The 24,798-nt window shown below is 45.2% G+C and overlaps 1 protein-coding gene across 4 annotated transcripts in view; it reads left to right on the forward strand.

Moving 5' to 3' along the window:
* elmo1 (engulfment and cell motility 1 (ced-12 homolog, C. elegans)) overlaps positions 1-24,798 on the forward strand; it is a 282,334-nt gene that overhangs the window by 245,041 nt on the left and 12,495 nt on the right. For all 4 annotated transcript variants that reach the window (XM_068001271.1, XM_068001264.1, XM_068001286.1 and 1 more), the window contains 4 exons: positions 15,710-15,873; positions 19,931-20,043; positions 23,373-23,480; positions 24,294-24,376. In XM_068001271.1, coding sequence (XP_067857372.1) covers positions 15,710-15,873; positions 19,931-20,043; positions 23,373-23,480; positions 24,294-24,376 — 468 coding nt within the window. The remainder of the gene's footprint in view (positions 1-15,709; positions 15,874-19,930; positions 20,044-23,372; positions 23,481-24,293; positions 24,377-24,798) is intronic.

The following is a 24,798-nucleotide window of genomic DNA, read 5'->3' on the forward strand; positions in this document are numbered from 1 at the left end:
ACTTGGATTGGGGGGTGTTGGTCACTTGGGTTGGGGGGTGTTGGTCACTTGGATTGGGTGGTGTTGGTCACTTGGGTTGGGTGGTGTTGGTCACTTGGGTTGGGGGGTGTTGGTCACTTGGATTGGGGTGTGTTGGTCACTTGGGTTGGGGGGTGTTGGTCACTTGGATTGGGGGGTGTTGGTCACTTGGGTTGGGGGGTGTTGGTCACTTGGATTGGGGGGTGTTGGTCACTTGGGTAGGGGGTGTTGGTCACTTGGATTGGGTGGTGTTGGTCACTTGGATTGGGGGGTGTTGGTCACTTGGATTGGGGGGTGTTGGTCACTTGGATTGGGGGGTGTTGGTCACTTGGGTTGGGGGGTGTTGGTCACTTGGATTGGGTGGTGTTGGTCACTTGGGTTGGGGGGTGTTGGTCACTTGGATTGGGGGGTGTTGGTCACTTGGATTGGGTGGTGTTGGTCACTTGGATTGGGTGGTGTTGGTCACTTGGATTGGGTGGTGTTGGTCACTTGGATTGGGGGGTGTTGGTCACTTGGGTTGGGGGGTGTTGGTCACTTGGATTGGGTGGTGTTGGTCACTTGGATTGGGTGGTGTTGGTCACTTGGATTGGGTGGTGTTGGTCACTTGGGTTGGGGGGTGTTGGTCACTTGGATTGGGGGGTGTTGGTCACTTGGGTTGGGGGGTGTTGGTCACTTGGGTTGGGGGGTGTTGGTCACTTGGGTTGGGGTGTGTTGGTCACTTGGATTGGGGGGTGTTGGTCACTTGGGTTGGGGGGTGTTGGTCACTTGGATTGGGTGGTGTTGGTCACTTGGGTTGGGTGGTGTTGGTCACTTGGGTTGGGGGGTGTTGGTCACTTGGATTGGGGTGTGTTGGTCACTTGGGTTGGGGGGTGTTGGTCACTTGGATTGGGGGGTGTTGGTCACTTGGGTTGGGGGGTGTTGGTCACTTGGATTGGGGGGTGTTGGTCACTTGGGTAGGGGGTGTTGGTCACTTGGATTGGGTGGTGTTGGTCACTTGGATTGGGGGGTGTTGGTCACTTGGATTGGGGGGTGTTGGTCACTTGGATTGGGGGGTGTTGGTCACTTGGGTTGGGGGGTGTTGGTCACTTGGGTTGGGGGGTGTTGGTCACTTGGATTGGGGGGTGTTGGTCACTTGGATTGGGTGGTGTTGGTCACTTGGGTTGGGGGGTGTTGGTCACTTGGATTGGGGGGTGTTGGTCACTTGGATTGGGTGGTGTTGGTCACTTGGGTTGGGGGGTGTTGGTCACTTGGATTGGGGGGTGTTGGTCACTTGGATTGGGGGGTGTTGGTCACTTGGATTGGGGGGTGTTGGTCACTTGGATTGGGTGGTGTTGGTCACTTGGGTTGGGGGGTGTTGGTCACTTGGTTTGGGGGGTGTTGGTCACTTGGATTGGGTGGTGTTGGTCACTTGGGTTGGGGGGTGTTGGTCACTTGGATTGGGGGGTGTTGGTCACTTGGATTGGGGGGTGTTGGTCACTTGGGTTGGGGGGTGTTGGTCACTTGGGTTGGGGGGTGTTGGTCACTTGGATTGGGGGGTGTTGGTCACTTGGGTTGGGGGGTGTTGGTCACTTGGATTGGGGGGTGTTGGTCACTTGGATTGGGGGGTGTTGGTCACTTGGATTGGGTGGTGTTGGTCACTTGGATTGGGGGGTGTTGGTCACTTGGATTGGGGGTGTTGGTCACTTGGATTGGGGGGTGTCGGTCACTTGGGTTGAGTGTTGTTGGTCAATCAACTTATTGGTCACTTGTATCTACGCTATAGACCCGTTTATGTCTTACATATGATCAGTTCCAGGATATTTTAGAGAAAGGTAAAGCTTTATTTGTGGTGTTCTGCATCCTCAGTGTATAAGGAATTGTTTAAAAATTTAAGAAAAGAACAATCGCTATTCAAGACTACACCTCAGTGCAGTCAGTAGCTGCTTGTTTATCACTTGTGCTGAGTGCGTTAAATATCTGAAAGCCATAATTACACATTTGTTTGTGTCTGATGAGCATAGCAAATAGCGTGAAACTAATTAGATTCGTGCTGTTTGTTGTTTATTTTCAGTATATATTAAGAAGTGTTGTATCTCGGTTATTAATATAGCCTTATCCTTGTCTGCAGCAAGAAATATATTAGTTCGATTTTGCCCCATCAGAAAATAAAAATTAGTAATGGAACAATTCCTAGCAATTTCTCAAGAACCTACTAGATTGAAAGTTAAATCTCACCACATGGCCCCCACTGCCTGATGACTCCGCAAATTGAAACGATGAGTAACTGGCCCATGTAGACCTCGAAGGCCCCAGGTTTGTTCTCTGGCCTGTGCTGCGTTAACTGAGCTCAGTTGGGGCGGTGATTGAGGGACACTGCAATTAGCTTCTAGATTAAAGGGTGGGGGGAACACCAGTTGAACCTGATGGGTTGCATAGGGTCCCTGTCATGTTTCAAGATTTTTTGACCATTTTTCCACAGAATGGATTTGGATATGAGCTACATTTAAGTGGTGTGTTTTAATTTAAAGTGGTTTCACATAGATTTAAATTCCTCCTTACAGCTATAAGTCAAGTCGGGTGTTTGTGTGTTAATAAACCAGGCATTGAACATGTGTTTAGACAACAACCAAGGACAATAGTTCATTTGTTAATCTCACCTCGGGCTTCCTATGAACATCCACGCCTATTGTTGGGGTGACATAATCATTTGATGTGGAGATGCCGGTGATGGACTGGGGTGTACAAATGTAAGGAATCTTACAACACCAGGTTATAGTCCAACAGTTTTATTTGAAAATCACAAGCTTTCGGAGGCTTTCTCCTTCGTCAGGTGAGTGTCGAGATTCATTGAAAATTACCGCTTATATAGTCATAGAACAATGCCTGGTGATCTGTAATCAGATTCCTTACATTAATAATCATTTGAGCCCAGCATGGGGAGTCTGCCAAGAATCTACTGTTGTAAGGGTAGGGAGAGGTAGATGTATTTATAGACAGGCCTAATGGTGAATCACTGAATGGGGAAGAAGTCGGAGCTCACCCATTTCCCATGACCAGAAGTAACAAAAGGGAGAGAAAAACACATATTCAGATGTCAGTCAATCTGTTTAGTTTTGGGAATGGAGCCTGACCTAGCATGGGGAAACTTGCTCATCTTAGGGTCAGAGCCAGAAAATTACCAGGAAAAGTTAGCCTACTAACGTGGCATAGTTTATTATTTTTGTTCTTCACATGGAGAGGTTTGCAGTTATGTAAGTTAGTTTTGATTATAATTGTCACTCTGTTCATTTTCTGTCTGTAAGCTAAAGCAGCTTAAAGTTTCATGTCGGGCATCGCATCACTGAAGTATTTTCAGCCTGGCTACTAAAAGATTGGAGAAATGCACATGTGAAAGACAATATCCAGTTTAGACCACAGTGGGGGGGACTATTGTTACACCCCCAGGTTACACTTTGTATGATTAGATATTGGGCGGACTCCTGAACATAAGAGCATGGACCACTTTTGGGAACAACCAGCACTGCTGAATTCAATAAAAAAAAACAGAATCTCTAAGGCAGACCCAAAATTTGTAACTGTCTCTATGACGACGGAGGAAGTCCTGTCTATCAGAAGTCTCGCACTCAACCAAAATGTCTGCACCATCAGTGAGAGTCAAAAAATTTGGAGCCCAGCTCATGAAAGTTCCTGGTTCAATGCTCGCTCTGTGCTGAGTTGTTGGTGGTGCCTCTGGGCTAGGGAAAATAAAATAATCCCAGTTCCCACGATTGATCGCTATCCATCAATCCCTGCTGGAGCTGCTGCTTTGTAGATATTTGGTAACGACAGGATCAGAATTGTCTGTGATGCTCCCAACAGTAAAATTATTGTCGAAGCTCACAAGTCATAGAATCCTACAGCATAGAAGGAGGCCATTTGGCCCATCGTGCCTGTGCCGGCTCTTTGAAAGAGCTATCCAATTAGTCCCACTCCCTCCCTTGCTCTTTCCTCATGGTCCTGCAAATGTTTCCTTTTCAAATATTTATCCAACTCCTTCTTGAAAGTTACTATTGAATCTGCTTCCTCTACCCTTTCAGGCAGAGAATTCCAGAACATAACAATTCTCTGTGTAAAAAAATTTCTCCTCATCTCCTCCTCTGGTTCTTTTGCCAATTATCTTAAATCTGTGTCCTCTGGTTATTGGAAATCGTTTCTCCTTATTTACTCTATCAAACCCATCGAATAATGGTATTTGAGGGTCCCAGCGAGGAGTCAACACCTTCAGGATAGGATACGAAACAAGGAAAGAAATCTGTGAAATGTTGGGGAGAAAAGAAACACGTTTGAGTCTTGAGATAGACACCTGTATACCAAAAATAAACTTCAGATCTGCAGGTGACATTCAGCTCTTTGCTCACTGTGTCACAGCAAGTATCTACCAACAGCTAGACCTGTGTCTCAAACCAACATGGGTGACATTGAACAGGCGGGAAAGTTGTTGTAGCAGGAGATAACAGGTGCCAGAATCGGACCTCAAGGGATTATTCCGCTGTGGTCAGCCTGGATTCCCACCCGAATTATAGGAGAGGCTGTTACTTTTCCTTTATATGGTCAAAATTATTGCAGAACAGGTCAAAACCCAATGTGGACATCTATAAACGGCACCAGCTAAGCTTGTGTGTGGGTTCTGGCTCAGTCTAACAGCCTCGATACTGCTCTCAGCATGGCCCAGAGGAAACAAAGGAGCAGACTTCGCAAACAAGAGCTGGGCTTTAAAAGGTTAAGCAGAGTGAGCAGCAGCAAGGTTATTAGAAAAAAGCTCCCTGTAGCCCCTTCATGGGAATGATAGGCCTCTGTTTTCACATTATTTTCACATTGGATTATTTCCCACAAATTTTGCAGCATGGCTTGGGGGTTAGGCAGTGGGATATGCCACAGAAGATGAATTCCTTGCATATTCTGAGAACATCCTTGGACTGTTCAGGGAGGATGGATATATGAATGGCTCAGGTTCCAATTCTGAATCCGAGTGATTTATGGTGGAAGATTTTTTTTCTAGTGAGCAGGATCACTTTAACTACATCTTCTTTCTTTAAAAAAAAGTTTTGTTTGATCTGTAAAAGGATTTTTTTTTGCTACTAGGAAAAAAACGTTTTTCTTTTAGAAATTTCCAGAGGCAGGCAGTAGTTTTACATTAGAGACCCTGTATGCTGGGCTGATTGGGCTAGATCCAGTTTGGTTCTTCAGAATTCTATCTCCAATTTCTCTGCTGATTTAAGGTACTTATATTCATATTTATATGTGGAGATTGATCAAAGGAACATACTGATGATACCAGAACTGAGAGGTTATACCTATCAGGAAAGATTGAACAGGCTGGGACTCTTTCTCTAGAAAAGAGAAGACTGAGGGGTGACCTGATAGAGGTCTTTAAGATTATGAAGGGGTTTGATAGGGTAGATGTAGAGAAGATGTTTCCACTTGCGGGGGAGACCAGAACTAGGGGCCATAAATATAGTCACTGATAAATGCAATAGGGAATTCAGGAGAAACTTCTTTACTCAGGGAATGGTTAGAATGTGGAACTCGCTACCACAAGGAGTAGTTAAGGCAAGTAGATCAAAAAAGGATAGAACAGGGTACTTTCTAAATGGTAAAAAGTTAAAAACAGTGGATGTCCAAAGGGACTTAGGGGTTCAGGTTCATAGATCATTGAAGTGTCATGAACAGGTGCAGAAAATAATCAAGAAGGCTAATGGAATGCTGGCCTTTATATCTAGAGGACTAGAGTACAAGGGGGCAGAAGTTATGCTGCAGCTATACAAAACCCTGGTTAGACCGCACCTGGAGTACTGTGAGCAGTTCTGGGCACCGCACCTTCGGAAGGACATAATGGCCTTGGAGGGAGTGCAGCGTAGGTTTACTAGAATGATACCCGGACTTCAAGGGTTAAGTTACGAGGAGAGATTACACAAATTGGGGTTGTATTCTCTAGAGTTTCGAAGGTTAAGGGGTGATCTGATCGAAGTTTATAAGATATTAAGGGGAACAGATGGGTGGATAGAGAGAAACTATTTCCGCTGGTAGGGGGCACAGTCTAAAAATTAGAGCCAGACCTTTCAGGAGCGAGATTAGAAAACATTTCTACACACAAAGGGTTGTAGAAGTTTGGAACTCTCTTCCGCAAATGGCAATTGATACTAGCTCAATTGCTAAATTTAAATCTGAGAGATAGCTTTTTGGCAACCAAAGGTATTAAGGGATATGGGCCCAAGGCAGGTATATGGAGTTAGATCACAGATCGGCCATGATCTTATCAAATGGCGGAGCAGGCACGAGGGGCTGAATGGCCTACTCATGTTCCTATGTAGATGCATTTAAGGGGAAGCTAGATAAACACGAGGGAGAAAGGAATAAAAGGATATGCTGATAGGGTTAGATGAAGTAGGGAGGGAGGAGGCTCGTGTGGAGCATAAACACGGCATAGACCAATTGGGCCAAATGGCCTGTTTCTGTGCTGTACATTCTATGTAATTCTATGTAATTTAATAGTGGTAGATGGCTGATAATCTTGCTTATCAGCCGTGGCTCAATAGGTAGCACTTTTGCCTCATGAGTCAGAAGGTTGTGGGTTCAAGTCCCACTCCAGAGACTTGAGCACGTATTCTGGGCTGACAGTTCAGTGTATCCCAGAGGTGCTGTCTTTCGGATGAGATGTTAAACTGAGGCCCCTTTCAGGTACACTTAAAAGTATTATTTGAAGAAGTTCTTCCGGTCTCCTGGCCAACTTTATTCCTCAACCAATACCAGATTAGCTGGTCATTTATCACATTGCTGTTTATGGGGCCTTGCTGTGCACAAATTGGCTGCCATGTTTCATACATTAAAACGGTGACTACACTTCAAAAGTACTTCATTGGCTGTGAAGTATTTTGGGACATCACTGAGGTCGTGAAAGGCATGAAATTAAAGTACTTTCTTCTTTCGAATGAAATACATTCTCCACTTACAAAGCCCCCACTGCCCATCCTTGTTCCTCAGTTCTCTGTCTGCCCTGATATGAATGGAGAAAAAATAGCTTGGTACTACTTGCTTAATGTACACACTGACTCCTGCTGTTAAATAAACTGAAGATGTATCCAGAACAAGGCTGTAGAGATGTGGCTGGATGTGGGAGTGTTACCAGGTATGTATGAAGTTCTTACAGATACAGGGTTCCCAGCTGACTTTCTGCCTCATAGGTGGCAGAATTATCCAGAGACTGTTCTTCACTACGAGAATGAGGAAGACTTCACATGCAGTGAATCCCCCATTATGTTTGAGACTGAAATAAGTGGTCTCGTACTTCAATCAGACTTTCATTCCCACTACCCATATAAAAATTGCTGGAACATTAAATGTTGTCAGGTTAGCCAAGTATTTAATTTGCAGTCTCTGCTTGTTATAATTGCTTTCAACATTGTTGATTTACCTTTTGGAGATTAGGCCTGTGTGTGCGTGTCAGTGTTTTGTTTGCAATCCTGTGAAATGGTAAATGGAAAAATCATAACTTGTTAAGTCTCACTCACCTCCACTGACGGTCACTGGTTTTATTTTTGTGAAAAATGTGACACCTTTCCAATCCTGGCTTCTTGCACAGCCCCAGTTTCATTCACCCCACCATTGGCGGCCATGCCTTCAGCTAGGCCCTAAGCTCTGAAATTCCCTCCCTAAACTTCTCCGCATCTCTACCTCTCTCTCTCTACCTCTCTCTCCTCCTTTAAGATATTCTTTAAAACCTACCTCTTTGACCAAGCTTTTGGTCACCTGTCATAATGTCTCCCTATGTGGCTCAGTGTCAAATTTTGTTTGATAATCGCTCCTGTGAAGCGCCTTGGGACGTTTTTACCAAGTTAAAGGCGCTAAAGAAATACAAGTTGTTGTTGTTGTTGCCTTACTGCAATCAAATTAAAAATTTCTATTAACATCAATGGGTTTGCAATCTGTCGCTGTTTTTTCTTTTTTTAAAAGAAGCTCAGTTTCTAATGGTCTGCCTGTGACAATACGAGAATCCAAGATAACATATAAAGTTACACATATATCATTGCACCATGCTGTCACTGACCTGACTGTTAGAAGCACACTGTGTCATGGACTAGATTTATTATTGATTGTGTGATTCCAGCGCTCTAAGAAATTAGATAAGTTGCATTGGGGGGGAAATAAATTGAGCCTTTATCATTTTGAAAATAATTAAAAGCAGTGGACAGATGCTCCCATCGGCCGTGTCATTTTCTCTGTGAACTGATTGATGAACTTCATCACCCACCAAATGTCCGTCTGTGGTTCTGCACAAAGGCTCTCCTCCCTCCCCCCACCCACTCCCAGAGCAGACTCACTCTCGCGTTGCTCCCTCCCCGTGACCTATGAACCAGGTAACTGATCAGCTGGCTTTCATGTTTCCACCTAAATGGAATCGCTGCATCTACAGTCTGCTACTGTTGATCCGAAATAATTTATTACTCAAAGAAAAAACATTTGATCCATGCAATTTAACCAAAACAATACACAAGGCTTTTTTTTTGTACGCTTTCAAATCAAATGAATAGATAATTCAAATTAAGCAACTTCAAATTAAGAGTAAACTGTATTTGTGATTTCTGTTTTTTTTAAAGTACCCTCAGGAAGGCTAAGGGTATATACTGTTTATATTTTTGTGTTTTTAAAAAAAATAATAGCTTTAAATGTAGAATTCAGTGTTGGCTTACTTGGATTTTAATCAGGCCCACGAGAGTTACAGTAGCTGGGTGATGTCGGGGAGGGGGTTCATTCACCCTCTCCTTTGGTTTATCCATTTGAGAATAGGGAGAAAATTAAAAATCCCAACAACTTGCATTTATATAGCGCCTTTAACATAGTAAAATGTCCCAAGGCGCTTCACAGGAGCGTATTAAACAAAATTTGACACCGAGCCACATAAGGAGATATTAGGACAGGTGACCAAAAGCTTGGTCAAAGAGGTAAGTTTTAAGGAGAGTCTTAAAGGACGAGAGAGAGGTGGAGAGATTTAAGGAGAGAATTCCAGAGTTTAGGGCCTAGTCAGCTGAAGGCATGACCGCCAATGGTGGAGCGATGAAAATCAGGGATGTGCAAGAGGCCAGAATTGGAGGAGCTCAGAGACCTCAGAGGGTTGTAGGGCTGGAGGAGCAACAGCTTGTTTAAAGCTACTGACAGATATTTATCTCAGTGTTTGTCTTGATATGTGATTCAAGATGGGCAAATGATTACCCAATGTGTAGAGTCTGGTGCTGTATATCTGTTGTTATAGAATCATAGAAGTTTACAACATGGAAACAGGCCCTTCGGCCCAACATGTCCATGTCGCCCAGTTTATACCACTGAGCTAGTCCCAATTGCCTACACTTGGCCCATATCCCTCTATACCCATCTTACCCATGTAACTGTCCAAATGCTTTTTAAAAGACAAAATTGTACCCGCCTTTACTACTGCCTCTGGCAGCTCGTTCCAGACACTCACCACCCTTTGAGTGAAAAAATTGCCCCTCTGGATCCTTTTGTAACTCTCCCCCCTCACCTTAAATCTATGCCCCCTCGTTATAGACTTCCCTACCTTTGGGAAAAGATTTTGACTACCTTATCTATGCCCCTCATTATTTTATAGACTTCTATAAGATCACCCCTAAACCTCGTACTCTCCAGGGAAAAAAGTCTCAGTCTCTCCAACCTCTCCCTATAAGTCAAACCATCAAGTCCCGGTAGCATTCTAGTATGGTGCTGATTAGTGGACACTCAGTATCCCTATAACCATCTGGAGGTTACTGAGCATGTAACACCTTCAATACTCCTCAATGGATGTCACAACACAATATGGTGCCCTCAGCTATCACTTTACCAGAGAAACATACAAGCAGACTCTCAAATCCTTGAGCTTTTAGACCATTCCTTTCAGTTTCTGCCAAGCCTCCCTTTATTACTCTTTTTAGTGATGACAGATGTAATTTTACCCACAAGAACTATAACCATTTTTTTTACCTAATCGCTAATTCCCGACACAAATTGCGGTCAGAGAGAAGACGGTGAGACTAACCAAGTGACATTAACTAATGTAATCCAGCTGGAAGTTTAAATAATGAAGGGAACGATTACAGTGCGCAGTCTGATCTCAGGTGTTCCAGTTACCTTCGTGAAGCTCTCCACCTTTGCTGTTGTGATTTGTGAGGCTGTCACACCTCTTGATCAGACCCTGGCTGCTGTTCTGTATGAGCAGGGGAAAATGAAAATGACTGTAAATGTGCAATGCGTTAACGGCATGTATGACTGTACTTTATGCATTAGTACTCCGCACCATGTATGATGTTTCAAATGAACGCTAAGAAGGATTAGGACAAAGGAAAACATATTTTGTGTACAGAGAATCGAAAGGCTTTTGTTTATGATTGATTTATGTGCTCTGCTACTTCTGCATCAGGCAGGAGACTGTTTAGTGGTTGACACAGAGAGCTCAAAGGTGCACACCTTCCACACTTTCACATCATTCTTACACTTTTATTTCTCTGTGTGAAGTGTGTGCATGCTTTTCCAGCCCTCTTTTTCATCCTCTGCATCTATCAAATCAACTGAGGAGAAAGAGAGAGACAGAGAGAGATTGCACAGAGAAGGTTCCAACTGTTTTAGTGATTAGAATCAAACCCTCCGATGACCCAGTATTGGGAATAACCAGGCATGCATTTCAGCCTGATAATGAAATCAGATTTCTCTTCCATTTGAGAAGTAAAGCTCATTATAAATTAAATAACGAGTACTGCTGCTCCCTGTACACTGTCGAGCACAGCAACTGTATCTAATTGCACAGTAAACCTTTCACGGAGATATTTCCCAGTGTGATTTTTTTTTCTTGCCGCTACTTTAGAAGGTAGGTAACATTGCTTGAGAATTTCTTGGTTATAAAAATGGCAAGTTTTGGTCATGTATTATTTTAGCTTGCAGCCGGAAAGGAAAGGTAAATTTGGAGCAAATTTCATTTTGAAAAGTAACTTGTGTTTAGAATGCCACTTTACATGAATATTTCAGGCCAAGGCTGTTTGGTGGATTATCCTGGAGTATTTGGACAAAAGTAGCAAACCATGTCCCCGACCCCATATCTGACATCAGTTTCATACTCTGTAGGTTGTGATAGCTGGTTTCCCAATCAGGGGCGCTGTCTTTATGACACTGGTGCTGAAATGGAGAGTTTCTTTTAGGTGCTGTGGCTGGTCGAGGAAATTCCATGTTTTAGTGCTCAGCCTTAGAAATGTTGCGATAACGGTGGCCTTGATCGTCTGGGCACATTTTCAGAGAGAAATCTGTGGCACAGCTGACATCCACTTAGGACTGCTGAGGCCAACTGTAGCTCTCTCTGCTACTGCTGCCCGAGAGAACTCAGCTCAGACTGGGCATTGAGCCTGGGGTCTTCTTGGTCCGTCTGTCTCCGTTCCACACTGTGCAGTGCCTTTGCCAAGCCAGCTGTCATTAAGACGTTCAGTGAAGCTGCTGGCTTACTGTCCCAAAACTCGGGAGTCCCTTGGCATGTCTGGACATTTGAAGCAGCAAGCCTCCAGAGGACAGAGAGATTAAGAGGGAAATCTCAAATACCTCCTGCAGAGTATGAACAATTTTTGTGTTCCTCGATTAGGTGATGTGGGGCATTTCTTTGTTTTGGAAAATCCTCCCACTTGTGTTAACCTTTAAGTTGTTTCTTGTTCCAATAGTGAGTATTCCCACTAAATCCAAGTGGGACTTTGCAACAAATCAGGACTTTTTAAAAAAATCATTCTTAGGATATGTGCGTCGCTAGCAAGGCCGGCATTTATTGCCCATCCCTAGTTGCCCCTGAGAAGGTGAGCCCCCTTCTTGAACCGCTGCAGTCCATGTGGTGAAAGTGCTCCCACAGTGCTGTTGGGTGGGGAGTTTCAGGATTTTGATGCAGTGGTGACAAAGGAATGGCGATATATGGCCAAGTCGGGACGGTGTGTGACTTGGGGACGGTCCCCGGTAATCGGAAAAGATCACGGCATGGTTGGAGGGGGGGAGGGCTCAGAGCGAGGAAAAGATCGGGAGTGTGGACGGGCTCGGAGCATGGTAGCGAGGAGGGAAGGTGGGGGGGTAATGATTGGGGCATAGTGGCGGTGGTGTTGTCAGCAGATTGCGGCAGAAAATTTGCTTGAGGGGCCAGGGGGAGCACTCCCACTCCTCCTGGCCCACAAGCAGTGCTCCCTTTAGCTTCCGGGTTTCCCAAGCCCTGGGAAATCCGAGCGGCCAGCGTTAAATTCAAATGGCTGCCAAAATCTTAGGAACGGAGCATCATTAGCATATTATATTGACAGACCTGCCTCTCCAGAGTGGGTCACTCAGACACCCCCAAACCCGCCGCAGTTAAACCAGAAGTAGGCGCATTCGCAGCGGGTTGGGTTCCACATATTTACCGATTTAACCACCCCTCCACTCCCCCCAATGCTCTCCACCCGACCATGGTGGGGGGTTAAAACTCCCCCCAATGTGTGAGCCATAACTCCGTTGGTAGCAATCTCGATCTCACCTCGTGAGTCAGAAGTTTTGTGGATTCTAAGCACTTGACTACTGCCTCTCTTTCATGTAGATTCTACCAATCGAGTTATCTTGTGCACATGAATAATGCAAAAGATTGTCATTACAGAGTAAAAGGAAACACCATTTATCTGCAAATAACCCTAAGTGACTCTGGTTGACATTTAGTTCTGCAACACTGAGCTGCTGCCTAATGTGCGTGTTTACGTACTGTCTGTAACCCTGATGTGGCTCCCGAGCAGGAGACTGCTGGGAGAAAAGACGTTAAAGAAACATTCTAGGTAGCTGTAGACAATGCCAGCAACTGAAGTAGGTGTCAGCCGTGGCTCAGTTTTAGTAGCATTCTCGTTTCTGAGACAGAAGGTCGTGAGTTCAAGTCCCACTTCAGAGACTTGAGCTCATAATATAGGTTGATACTCCAGTGCAGTTACTGAGGAATGCTGCACTGTCGGCGGTTCTGTCTTTCGTTAAACTGCAACCCTGTCTGCTCCCTATTTCCAAGAAGAGCAGGGGAGTTCTCCCCGGTGTCCTGGCTAATATTTACCCCTCAACCAACATCACTAAAAAACAGATTATCTGGTCATTATCATGTTGCTGGTTATGGGACCTTGCTGTGCGCTGACGCTACCAATTTGGCTGCCGCATTTCCCTACATTACAACAGTAACTACACTTCAGAAAAGTACTTCATTGGCTGTAAAGGGGCTGTATAAATGAAAGTCTTTCTTTTATTTCTTTTCACTGACCTTGATAATAAGATGGGTTTTTTAAATTCAATTTTACAACATAAAATGTATAACTAGAAAATCCATATATATATATATATATATATATTTTAATTTAGTTTTAATTGGAATTAATTACAACCATGAGGGTGCTTTTCATGATCCCAACTATTGGGCTCGTGGAGACCAGCTGCTGGTTACAGCAGGCTGATGAGTTCCCATTCTATCAGGAAGGCCCAATTGTAAAACCACTTTTCCAAATCCAGTTGTGTACCAAAATCACATATTACCCGTTCTCAAAAATGAATGGAGAGAGCCGGGGGGGGGGGGGTGGGGGGGGGCGGTATTTATTGCCAGACAAGTGGTACTAACTACCCCAAGTAAATAACCCCCAAGAGCGGTCAGTGATGGAGCAGGACCTGCCTCTGGGTCGTCAGGAAATCCTGCAGTTACTGTTCAATGAGCTGAGCAGCCTGGAAGCACCCACCGTCGATCATCCCGAGGGAGATATTCGAACAATAAAATCAGACCTCATTTCTCTCCCAAAAAGCACACAAACGGCATCTCATACCAGAATGGAAATCAGGTTATGTTAAACTTGCATGACCACTAATGGAATACTGTGCACAGTTCTGGTCTCCAGATTATAAAAAGGATATAGAGGCATTGGAGAAGGCGCAAAAAAAATTCACAAGGGTGATACCAGAACTGAGAGGATATACTTATCAGGAAAGGCTGAACAGGATGGGGCTCTTTTCTTTAGAAAAGAGAAGCCTGAGGGGTGACCTGATAGAGATCTTCAAGATAATGAAAGGGTTTGATAGGGTAGACGTAGAGAAAATGCTTTCACTTGTGAGGGAGTCCAAAACTAGAAATCATAAATATAAGATAGTCACTAATAAATCCAATAGGGAATTCAGATGAAATTTCTTTACCCAGAGAGTGGTTAGAATGTGGAACACACTACCAGAAGGAGTAGTTGAGGCAAATAAAATAGATGCATTTAAAGGGAGGCTAGAAAAGCACATGAGGGAGAAAGGAATAGAAGGGTATGCTGATAGGGTTAGATGAAGTAGGGAGGGAGGAGGCTCATGTGGAGCATAAATGCCGACATAGACTAGTTGGGGCGAATGGCCTGCTTCTGTGCTGTAAATTCTGTGACATAACTGCTGAACGTTGGGAAATTGCAGGTAGCCTCCTGCTTAGTCTGGGTCACTGGTTTACTCAAGAAAGTTTTTGATGAGATTTTGTGATACTATACAGATTGAATAAAATGGTGAGAATACTAGAAATTGGTCCTGCCTGCCATCTTGGTACATGGGGAAGGGGAGCTCGGGAAGTGAAAGAAAATAACTTTGAACATAAAGGAGGATGAGCAAACAATGGAGGAGGTTAATCTTGTGTCGTCATTTCTATTCCAGTGTAGCCGCAAGGATTTTATTATATTGGAATAGTGGGAATGTAAAATTGTTATATCATGTTCCCTTGAAGACATGTTTCATTTGAGAGGATTTTAAGCTATACAATACTGTTGTCAGCAACCCTCCGAGAACTCTGCGTTCCTCCAGTTCTGGCCTCCTGCGCATCCCCGACTTCCTTCTCCCACCATTGGCGGCCGTGCCTTCAGCTGTCTAGGCCCCAAGCTCTGGAATTCCCTTCTCAAATCTTTCTACCTCTCTTTCCTCCTGTAAGACGAAATCTACCTCTTTGACCAAGCTTTTGGTCACCTGTCTTTACGTCTCCTTCTTTGGCTCGGTGTCAGTTTTTGTCTGAATGCACTCCTGTGAAATGCTTTGAAACGTTTTACTACGTTAAAGGCGCTATATAAATGCAAGTTGTTGTGGTTGTAAAATACTGGTGGTTACAGATTTGTCACCGTTGGTAATAATGTAATTTGAGGTGAATAATCAAGGGTGTCACACAAAATGGGTATTGTTACATTATCAAAGTGCTTTAGTATCAGTGTAATGAACAAGCACAGTCACAGTACTAAACTTTGGAACTCAGAAACAGTACTTTGTACACAATATAAAAATACAATTGATAAATGTTATTAATATGTATTTTGCTAATTACAATCAAGCTTATGGATTGGCACCAATTAGTACCAATTTGGTCATGCTAATCCGTGCCAACAGAGAGAGCTACATCACAGTGAACTCAACACACAGAAAAAAAAATGAACGCTGCTGACTTGATTAAGCTATATTCCACATGTAGTCTGCATTAGTTGAATTATTGTGTTTGTGTGCATGTGTGCGCACCCATCTGTACCTATGTCTCCTCTATGCAACTGCACTCGATTTTGTAAAACGAAGCTTTCTAAATTGAAAATGCTTCATCTGGAGTCCCTGCTGCTTCAGAGCCACTGGTTGAAGTGTGAATAGATGGACTGACCAGAATTTGTTTTTCTATCTTTCTCTTCAGGTGATGCAAGTTGTAAAGGAGCAGATAATGAGAGCACTGACCACCAAGCCTAACTCACTGGACCAGTTCAAGAGCAAACTGCAGAACCTAAGTTACACCGAGATCCTGAAAATCCGGCAGTCCGAGAGGATGAACCAGGAGGACTTCCAGTCTCGCCCAATCCTGTACGCACTCAACTCTTTCTAGTCTTTTTCTTGATGCATGTAATTTCAGACTTTTAGGAGTGAAACACATGTACATGAGGAAAGGTTGCATAATCTTGGTTTGTATTCCCTTGAGTGTAGAAGGTAGAACGGTGATCAAATCGACATCTTTAAATTGATAAAAGGATTCGCTATCCTAGATACAGAGAAGCTATTTCCCCTGGTGGGGGAATCCAGAACAAGGGGACACAATTTTAAAATTAGAGCTAGGCCATTCAGGAATGAAATCAGGAAGCACTTTTTCACACAAAGGGCAGTGGAAATGTGGAATTCTCTCCCCCAAAAAGGCTGTGGATGCTGGGGAACAATTGAAATGTTTACGTCTGAGATCAGTAGGGTTTTGTGAGGTAAGGGTATCGAGACACATGGAGCAAAGGCGGGTAAATAGAGTTGAGGTGCAGATCAGCCATGATCTAATTGAATGGTGGAGCAGGCTTGAGGGGCTGAATGGCCTACTCCTTTTCCTTATGTTCCTATTCAGTAGAGAAGAAAAAGACAACGATGGTTAAAGCAAATGATTACCATAAGGTTAGTACTAGATCATGCACTGTAAGGAAGGCACCTCATTCTTTTTTGCCCAATTCCCCCCCCCCTCTTGAAGGTGTTGGCTGATGCAGGGTGTACAGACCCACATGTTGAGCCTTTTCTTATACCATCCAAATGTTCAAATCTCATGTGATCCTACGTTGTTGCAGGCTATTTGAGCATGAGGGGCATCACCATCAAATCTTATCCTCATCCCAATATCCAAATGTGCACATTTTCCAGTGGGAGTCGCTGGATATGAGCAGGTTGATCATTCCCTCCGGCCCTCCCCGCCCCCCCCCCCCACCCGCCCAGGCTTAGCCCAGACACACTGAGGCCAATTATGGCTCCCCCACTGCCATAATTTAGCATAAACTAGAGATCGAACGTGAGAACTTTCTGATCTCAGTACTGTACCAGGCAGTGCAGGTGCTCACTAACCCTTCCAGGAGCAGACAGTCCATTCTTTGTACTTACTGCTACATAAAAGGTCTCCTTTAAACCAATGCAATGCAGTCCCCACCACTTAAAATGTCCACGTTTAAAATGGGCAATCGCTTATATCGGCCAAAGAGCGATAAACATTAATCGTCAATTTCAAAGTTGCCGGTTATATGGCCTTAAGTGCTCCGTTTATTTCAGGGAGAAACAGCTGTGCTTACACACTAGTTACATTTCATTCTACTTGGTATTTCTGAAATTCAAAAACTAAGCATCAGATGCTGAATTCAAGGCACAGTGGTTTTGCCATTTGTCTGCATTTAAATGCTTAGGTTTTGCCATATAAATTAAACCTCCCTTTAGAATTGAGGAGGTGCTCAGTGTTTCAGATTTTAGATGAAACAATGTAAGAGATCAGACACTGCAGGTCTGCACGACCGAACGTGCTTTGTAGATTATTTCACACAGTAGATTTTAAATCTGTAAAGCCGTTGTAGATGGTGAAGGTAGCACAGTCCCACGCCACGCTGCCTGCCTCCTCCAGAATCTCGGCCGTCCAGTCATACCGGCCATCGCACATAGCGGGCAAATATCGCGTTTGCACGAACGCGCCCGCTATAAGCAGTGGGGACTGTGCAGCGGTCAGATGTGGGATCGCATCCCTAGGTTAGTACACAAGGAGTTCCAAGACTTGACTTAAAGACAATGAGCAGCCAAGCTTTTACTTCGAGGGGTGGGGTGGGGGGGTTGGGTGTCCATTTGAAATTTCACCCTCAAGGTAAGTCTTCCTTACCAGCTAATGGCTTGTCACAGAGAAAGACTAGCAGCTCTCCCACCTTGGGAAATGACACAGGGAGATATCAAAACTGCTCTAAAAGGGGAGGAGAAAAAAAATCAAAATGTTGCATCAAATGGATTTACCACATTGTAAATGAACCTTGTGTTTGTTAAAACTTGTATTTGCAAATGTGTTCAAATTAATATGTAATTGTCTTCCAGATTAAGACCATGAAGGTGTCGGGATCTTTGTTGAATTGCTAGACATAATTCTATATCCTGGTTCTCACAGATTACCGCGTGGTAATAAATGTCAATATGAAACAGGGAAATATATTTTAATCACAAGGTCTCGATGATTCAGGTTTTAAAAAGGATTACAAGTGTGATCATTGTTAGTAATTACCTGAGGAGCTCTGTTTGATTAGCACATTGAATCGGTATATTTAGGTGTGACTAAGTGTTCATTCAGTATTGTAACCATTTCCTTAGCTCCAGCTTCATATTCTTTTATTTTTTTTTTACCTTTGTTGAGGTGGAGGAGGTGAATTTATGTGCTCCTCAATTTAACTGATGTCAATGTGGGGGAATGAAACACTTTTTCTACTTTGAACGTCCAGTTCCGGCATCAAGCAATCCCAGGTCAGGTACAACATGGGTCACAAGAAGAGTATAAACGCCCTTTGCTCTGTCCCAACCGGGGACGGATTAACACACAGGTCTACAGGGCCTGTGCCCATACAATTATGAGGCCTCCAGTAAGACTCATCATAACTAAGGTTGCCAAATCCTCCTGAAACTGAAGGTACAAAACGTTAATTGGCACCGAATAGAAATTAGCCTCGATTAGAATTTTCTCAGTCTAGTTGTCGGAGAGCTGCAGTTTTTGTTTCAGTTTTAACCTCCATACACTCAACCCCCACCCTCATACTCACTATACCCACCCCTACACTCACACTCTCCCAAACACTCACACCCCATAAATTCAACCCCAGCCCACCCACCATACACTCACCAGCCCCATATACTCATCCTCCACCCCCCCCATACACTCACACACACCCCACTCCCATACACTCACCCCCCCACCCCACCCCCCATAAACCCTCCCTCACCTTCCCCCGCGCACCCATACCCCTGTACAACCAACTTTCCCATACACCCACCCCTCCCGTACACCTACCCCGCCTTACAACCCATCCCCCACCCCCGTACACCCACCCCACCCCATACACATGCCCCCCTCCGTAAACCCCTCCCCCCAGTACACCCACTCACCCCTGTACATCCAACCCCCGTACACCCACACCTCCCACTCCCATACACTAACCCCCCCACCCCACCCCCCCATAAACACTCCCTCACTTTCCACTGTGCACCCATCCCTCCTGTACAACACCCCCCCCCCCCGTACAACCAACCCCACCGTGCACCCACCCCTCCTGTCCACCCAACCCGCCTTACAAACCCCCCACCCCCGTACACCCACCCCACCCCCATACACCCATCCCGCGTGTACAACCAACCCCCCCCTCTGTACACCCACCCCTCCCGTACACACCCCCGCCTTACAACCCACCCCCCAACCCCGTACACCCACCCCTCCCCCATACACCCACACCCCCGTACACCCATGCCCCCTGTACAACACCCCCCCGTACAACCAAACTCCCCATACACCCACCCCCCCATGCACCCACCCCTGTCCCGTACACCCACACCCGCCCCCCGTAAACCCCTCCCCCTCTGCACCCACTCACCCCCGTACATCCACCCCCCTGTACATCCAACCCCCACCGTACGCCCATGCCGCTGAATGCCTACTTCCCCATACGCCCTACCCCCTGTACACCCACCCCCCGTACGCCCACGCCCCCGTCGCCCATGCCCCCCGTGCACCCAACCCCCCATACACTCAAACCCCCCCCCACCCTGTACACCCGACCCTCTGTACACCCACGCCCTCGAACACTCAACTCCCCATACACCCAAACCCCCATACACCCAAACCCTTGTACACCCGTGCCTCCGTACACCCACCCCCGGTATACCCCCTCTCCCGAATACTCAACCCCCCCATACACACCCCCACTCCCCATACACTCCCCCCACCTCCATAAACTCACTCCCCACTCCCATACACCAACTCCCCATACACTCTCCCCACCCCCATACATTCATCCCCCACCCTCCCCATAGCCCACCCTCGCCCCCCACCCCCCTTTTCCATGAGGAGCAGGGCTCTGTTTGTGACAATTGATTTTTCTGCCTGCAGTGAACTAAGGGAGAAGATTCAGCCTGAAATCCTGGAGTTGGTCAAACAGCAGAGGCTGAACCGACTGTGTGAAGGAACCTGCTTCAGGAAGATCAGCAGCCGTCGGCGGCAAGGTACCGAGCAGACAGGACTTTCATTAAACCCTCCGTCTGTACCGTAATAAACACTTCAATTATATATAAATATTGGAAATGCAGACACCGCTGAGTGTCAACACAATCCAACAGATCACCCCACACATCTAATGTCAGAGTAGTTATGTTCTCAATAATTGATGGAATTTTTTGAGCCATTATTAATTTGTACATTTTTAATAAGCAGCTCTTACACAATATAGAGCTTTATGTATTTCTGTAGTTTTACGGATTATATTATTTTTATTTGTGCTCAGTCTGTGGGTGACGTTGGCAAGGCTGGCATTTGTTGTACCATCCCACATCACTGGAAGGAAGTTTCTGGTCAATTCTCTCAAAGCAATGTTGCATACATTCAGTGGAACGCAACAACTTGCATTTAAAGAGCGCCTTTACCATAGAAAAACGTCCCAAGGCGCTTCACAGGAGCGTGGTCAGACAAAAATTGACATCAAGCTAAAGATGAAGATATTTGGATGGTGACTAAAGGCTTGGTCAGTGGTAGGTTTTAAAGAGCGTCTTAAAAGAGGAGAGAGAGGTGGAGAAGTTTAGGAAGAGAATTCCAGTGCTTAGGGCCTGGACAGCTGAAGGCATGACTGCCAATGGTGGGGTGAAGGGAGTGGGGTATGCGCAAGAAGCTAGGATTGGAGGAACGCAGAGATCTCGCAGTGTTGTAGGGCTGGAGGAGGTTCCAGAGATAGGGAGGGACAAGGCCGTGGAGGGATTTGAACATGAGGATGAGAATTTTAAAATCGAGGCATTGCCATTGTAGGTCAGCAAGCACAGGGATGATGGTTGAACAGGACTTGGTGAGAGTTAGGATGCGGCAGCAGAGTTTTGGATGAGCTCAAGTTTATAGAAGATGGAAGGCCAGCCAGGAGAGCATTGGAATAGCCGTCTAGAGCTAACAAAAATATGGATGAGGGTTTCAGCAGCAGATGAGCTGAGGCAGGGCCGGAGACGGGCAATGTTACGGAGGGGGATGTAGGCGGTCTTTGTGATGGAGAGGGTATGGGATCGGAACCTCAGCTCAGGGTCAAATAGGACACCAAGGTTGCAAACAGTCTGGTTCAGCCTGAGACAGTGGGGATGGAATCGGTTGCGATGGAACGGAGTTTGTGGCGGGGGCCCGAAGGCTTCGGTCTTCCCAATGTTTAATTGGAGGAAATTTCTGCTCATCCAAAATTGGATGTCGGACAAACAGTCTGACAACAGAGGCAGTGGAGGGGTTGAGTGAGGTGGTGGCGAGGTAGAGCTGGGTGTCATCAGCGTACATGTGGAATTTGAAGTCATGTCTTTGGATGATGTCGCCGAGGAGCAGCATGTGGATGAGCAATAGAAGGGGACACAAGAGGTAACGGTGCGGGAGCGGGAAGAAAGGCCATTGCAGGAGATTCTCTGGCTATGATTGGATAGGTAAGATGGCGAGGGCCATCCCATTTAGCTGGACAACGGAGGAGAGGCTTTGGAGGTGGGTGATGTTGTCAGTCGTTTCAAAGGCTGCAGACAGGTTGAGAAGGATGTGGAGGGATAGTGCTCCACAGTCACAGAGGATGTCATTTGTGACTTTGATTAGGGCTGTTTCAGTGTTGTGGTGGGGATAGAAACCTGATCGGAGGTGCTCAAACATGGAGTTGCGGGAAAGATGGGCATGGATTAGGGAGGCGGCAACATGTTCAAGGAGTTTGGAGCATTAAAATTCTACACACGTGCCTCTATTGTGTGCTCATCACCATCCTTTCATCTTGGACAACTTTGGGTCTTTTTGAATTTACGTGAAATACACTGGAATTGGGTTTGATACTGATCCCTAACTTGAAATCCACACCTCTATTTTTCCAGTCAAACATTCCTATGATGTACAGGACAGTCTTTGGATTGAAAGCTGTCCATGTTCAATTGGATAAAGCCTGCTGAAGCTCACTTTCAGATATCACCCCACTTCGGGTCTCTATCGACGGCACTCTCCTGCAATTCATATAACCAGTCAGGATCAAAACTTCTTCCGTCAGCCATGTCAACATCAGGCCCAACATTCAGACCTTGAGATTGGAAATTGGCATGTAGTCAATGGTGTGGTGGTTGAAAATGGTGTGAAATTATATAGTGCACTGTAGACTCTGGGCAGTACACTGCCACAAGGCAGGGAGACATGAGCAGGCCATATTGAGAATGTAAATCTTGCTGCTGTTAGTTTTGGTGCCAGTGTTTGAAGGCTAAATTCAAAGCCATGGAAATGAGTTGGAAGTCGATTGTTTATCTCCTCCAATTGAACTTCAGATCCTTTTTGAGCAGCGAGGACCTTCTGTTGCACTCGCAGGTGATTCTATATTCTCCTCCTCCTCTTGTTTTGATTCCAATAAAATACAATGGAAACCCGATGCCTTCATCAAAACAGAGAGAAATTGAGAAAGGCAGAATCCACACAGCTTCTGTCATAGGAACAGGAGTCGGCCATTCAGCCCCTCAAGCCTGTTCCGCCATTCAGTTAGATCATGGCATACATAACTCCACCTACCCGCCTTGGTTCCATATCCCTTAATACCGTTGCCCAACAAAAATCTATCAATCTCAGTTTTGAGATTTTCAATTGACCCCCAGCCTCAACAGCTTTTTGGGGGAGAGAAGTCCAGATTTCCACTCGCCTTTGTGTGAAGACGTGCCTCCTGACATCACCTCTGAATGGCCTAGCTAATTTTAAGGTTATACCCCCACCAGAGGAAATAGCTTCTCTCTATCTACCTTTTAATCCTTTAATCATCTTATACAACTCAATTAGATCACCCCTTAATCTTCTATACTCAAGGTAATGAGTCTCATGATCATTTAAGCTCTAGGGCTTTGCATTGCATTTATGTTATAAGACATTGCTGTATATTCATGTATTGTTTTAGTGGTATACAATGTACATGGTTCAGTGTACATAATATCGACCGGCAGGGGGGGATCCTTACAAAGTGGCTTACAGCTGATACAGGGGTCTGGGTGAGTGGTATCAGTCCTTGGGTGTACTACCGTGGCTACCTCTTGCTTTTTGTGCACCAATTGCATAGCGTTGTGAGATCCACAGATAGTTGGGTTGGCACATGCCCCCTCGTGAAGGGTCAGTGCCAGGTAGCAAGGCCAGCTCGCCAAGAAATGGCAAATCAGATTTTGGAGGGTTTCTTCTGATTCAGCCTTGGTGAATCCAGTTTTCTGTATCACTTCCGCTTTTTAAAAAAATTCTACATTTTGCACAAGAGTGTTTATACTCAGAAAATTAAGCTTACAAACCAATAATGGAAGTGACCAAATATTTAATTTTACAGACAAATTCTGGTATTGCCGCCTTTCGCCAAACCACAAGGTCTTGCACTATGGAGACCAGGAGGAGAGCCCTCAGGGAGAGGTTCCACATGAATCTTTGCAGGACAAGTGTAAGTGGCCTCAGACTAACATAAACTACTCGCAGAGGTTCTTTGCGTCCTGCATACTTTTCAATGAATGTGATGACTACAGGTAGCATTCTGTCCGTAGACAATGGCGACAGAGATGAATGTTCTTTCATTGTACCTGGGCTAAATTGGATTGCAGCAAAAAAGTAATTCAGCAACACACAGACCTCTCTTTCTCCACCCTTCCCAATGTTATTTGAGGAGGGTGAGGAGCATTAACACAGCACGGCAGCAAAGCTGCCTCGACCTTGTGCCATCAATAGCGCCATCACAGAACTGATTCATGTACAATTGAATCAAGCTTTTAAAAAGATGTTGCGCAGCTGCTTTTAGTGGCAAATTTGGTTTGCTGTTTTTTGTTCGGGGAGCAGCTGTGACCAGGGAGAAATCAGCTGCAGATTCCCGGGGCAGAGCTACACATCTCATCTGTCAATCCAGAAAATTATGGGCTGTGCACGCTCAATCTCCTGATATGTGCTCCTGATCAGTGAGGCTAAGAGCGTGCCTGCAAGCGGGAAATTTTACCCTTACCGTCCTTTTTAAATTGTTTTAAACTATTCTATCACTTAATACAAGGCAAAACCTCAGACTTAGAAGATGAACAGTACATCTCACTAGTATCATATCACTGTGTTGTAACTATGTTGATAGGGTGAGATGAAGTAAGGTGGGAGGAGGCTCGTGGAGCGATTAAACATCAGCATAGGCCAGTTGGGCCGAATGGCCTGTTTCTCTGCTGTAAAGTTCTATGTCATTCTATGTATTGTGGTGTCAAAGAGTTTCTTTTTTTAACAGTACCAGTGGCCGATATCAAAGCTATCGTGACAGGAAAGGATTGTCCACACATGAAGGAGAAGGGTGCCCTTAAACAAAATAAGGTAACCATTCACTGTGAACTTTAAAAAGATTCCATTTTTATGCTATGGTAATTTTTTTGAACCACAGTAGAATTAAATAGGCAGAAGAAAACACGTGCAGGACTATTACAAGATGAGATGTTAAACCGAGGCCCCGTCTGCCCTCTCGGGTGGACGTAAAAGATCCCACTCACTATTTCAAAGAAGAGGAGGGGGGTTCTCCCTGGGTGTCCTGGCCAATGTTTATTCCTCAACCAACATCACTAAAACAGATAATTTGGTCATTTATTTAATTGCTGTCTATGGGACCTTGCTCTGTGCTAATTGGCTGCCACATTTCCCTACATTACAGCAGTGACTACACTTCAAAAGTACTTCATTGGCTGTAAAGTGCTTTGGAACCTCCTGAGGTCATGAAAGGTGCTATAGAAATGCAAATCTCT

The sequence above is a fragment of the Heptranchias perlo genome, chromosome 2 (genome assembly GCF_035084215.1).
Source record: "Heptranchias perlo isolate sHepPer1 chromosome 2, sHepPer1.hap1, whole genome shotgun sequence".
Classification (NCBI taxonomy): Eukaryota; Metazoa; Chordata; class Chondrichthyes; order Hexanchiformes; family Hexanchidae; genus Heptranchias; species Heptranchias perlo.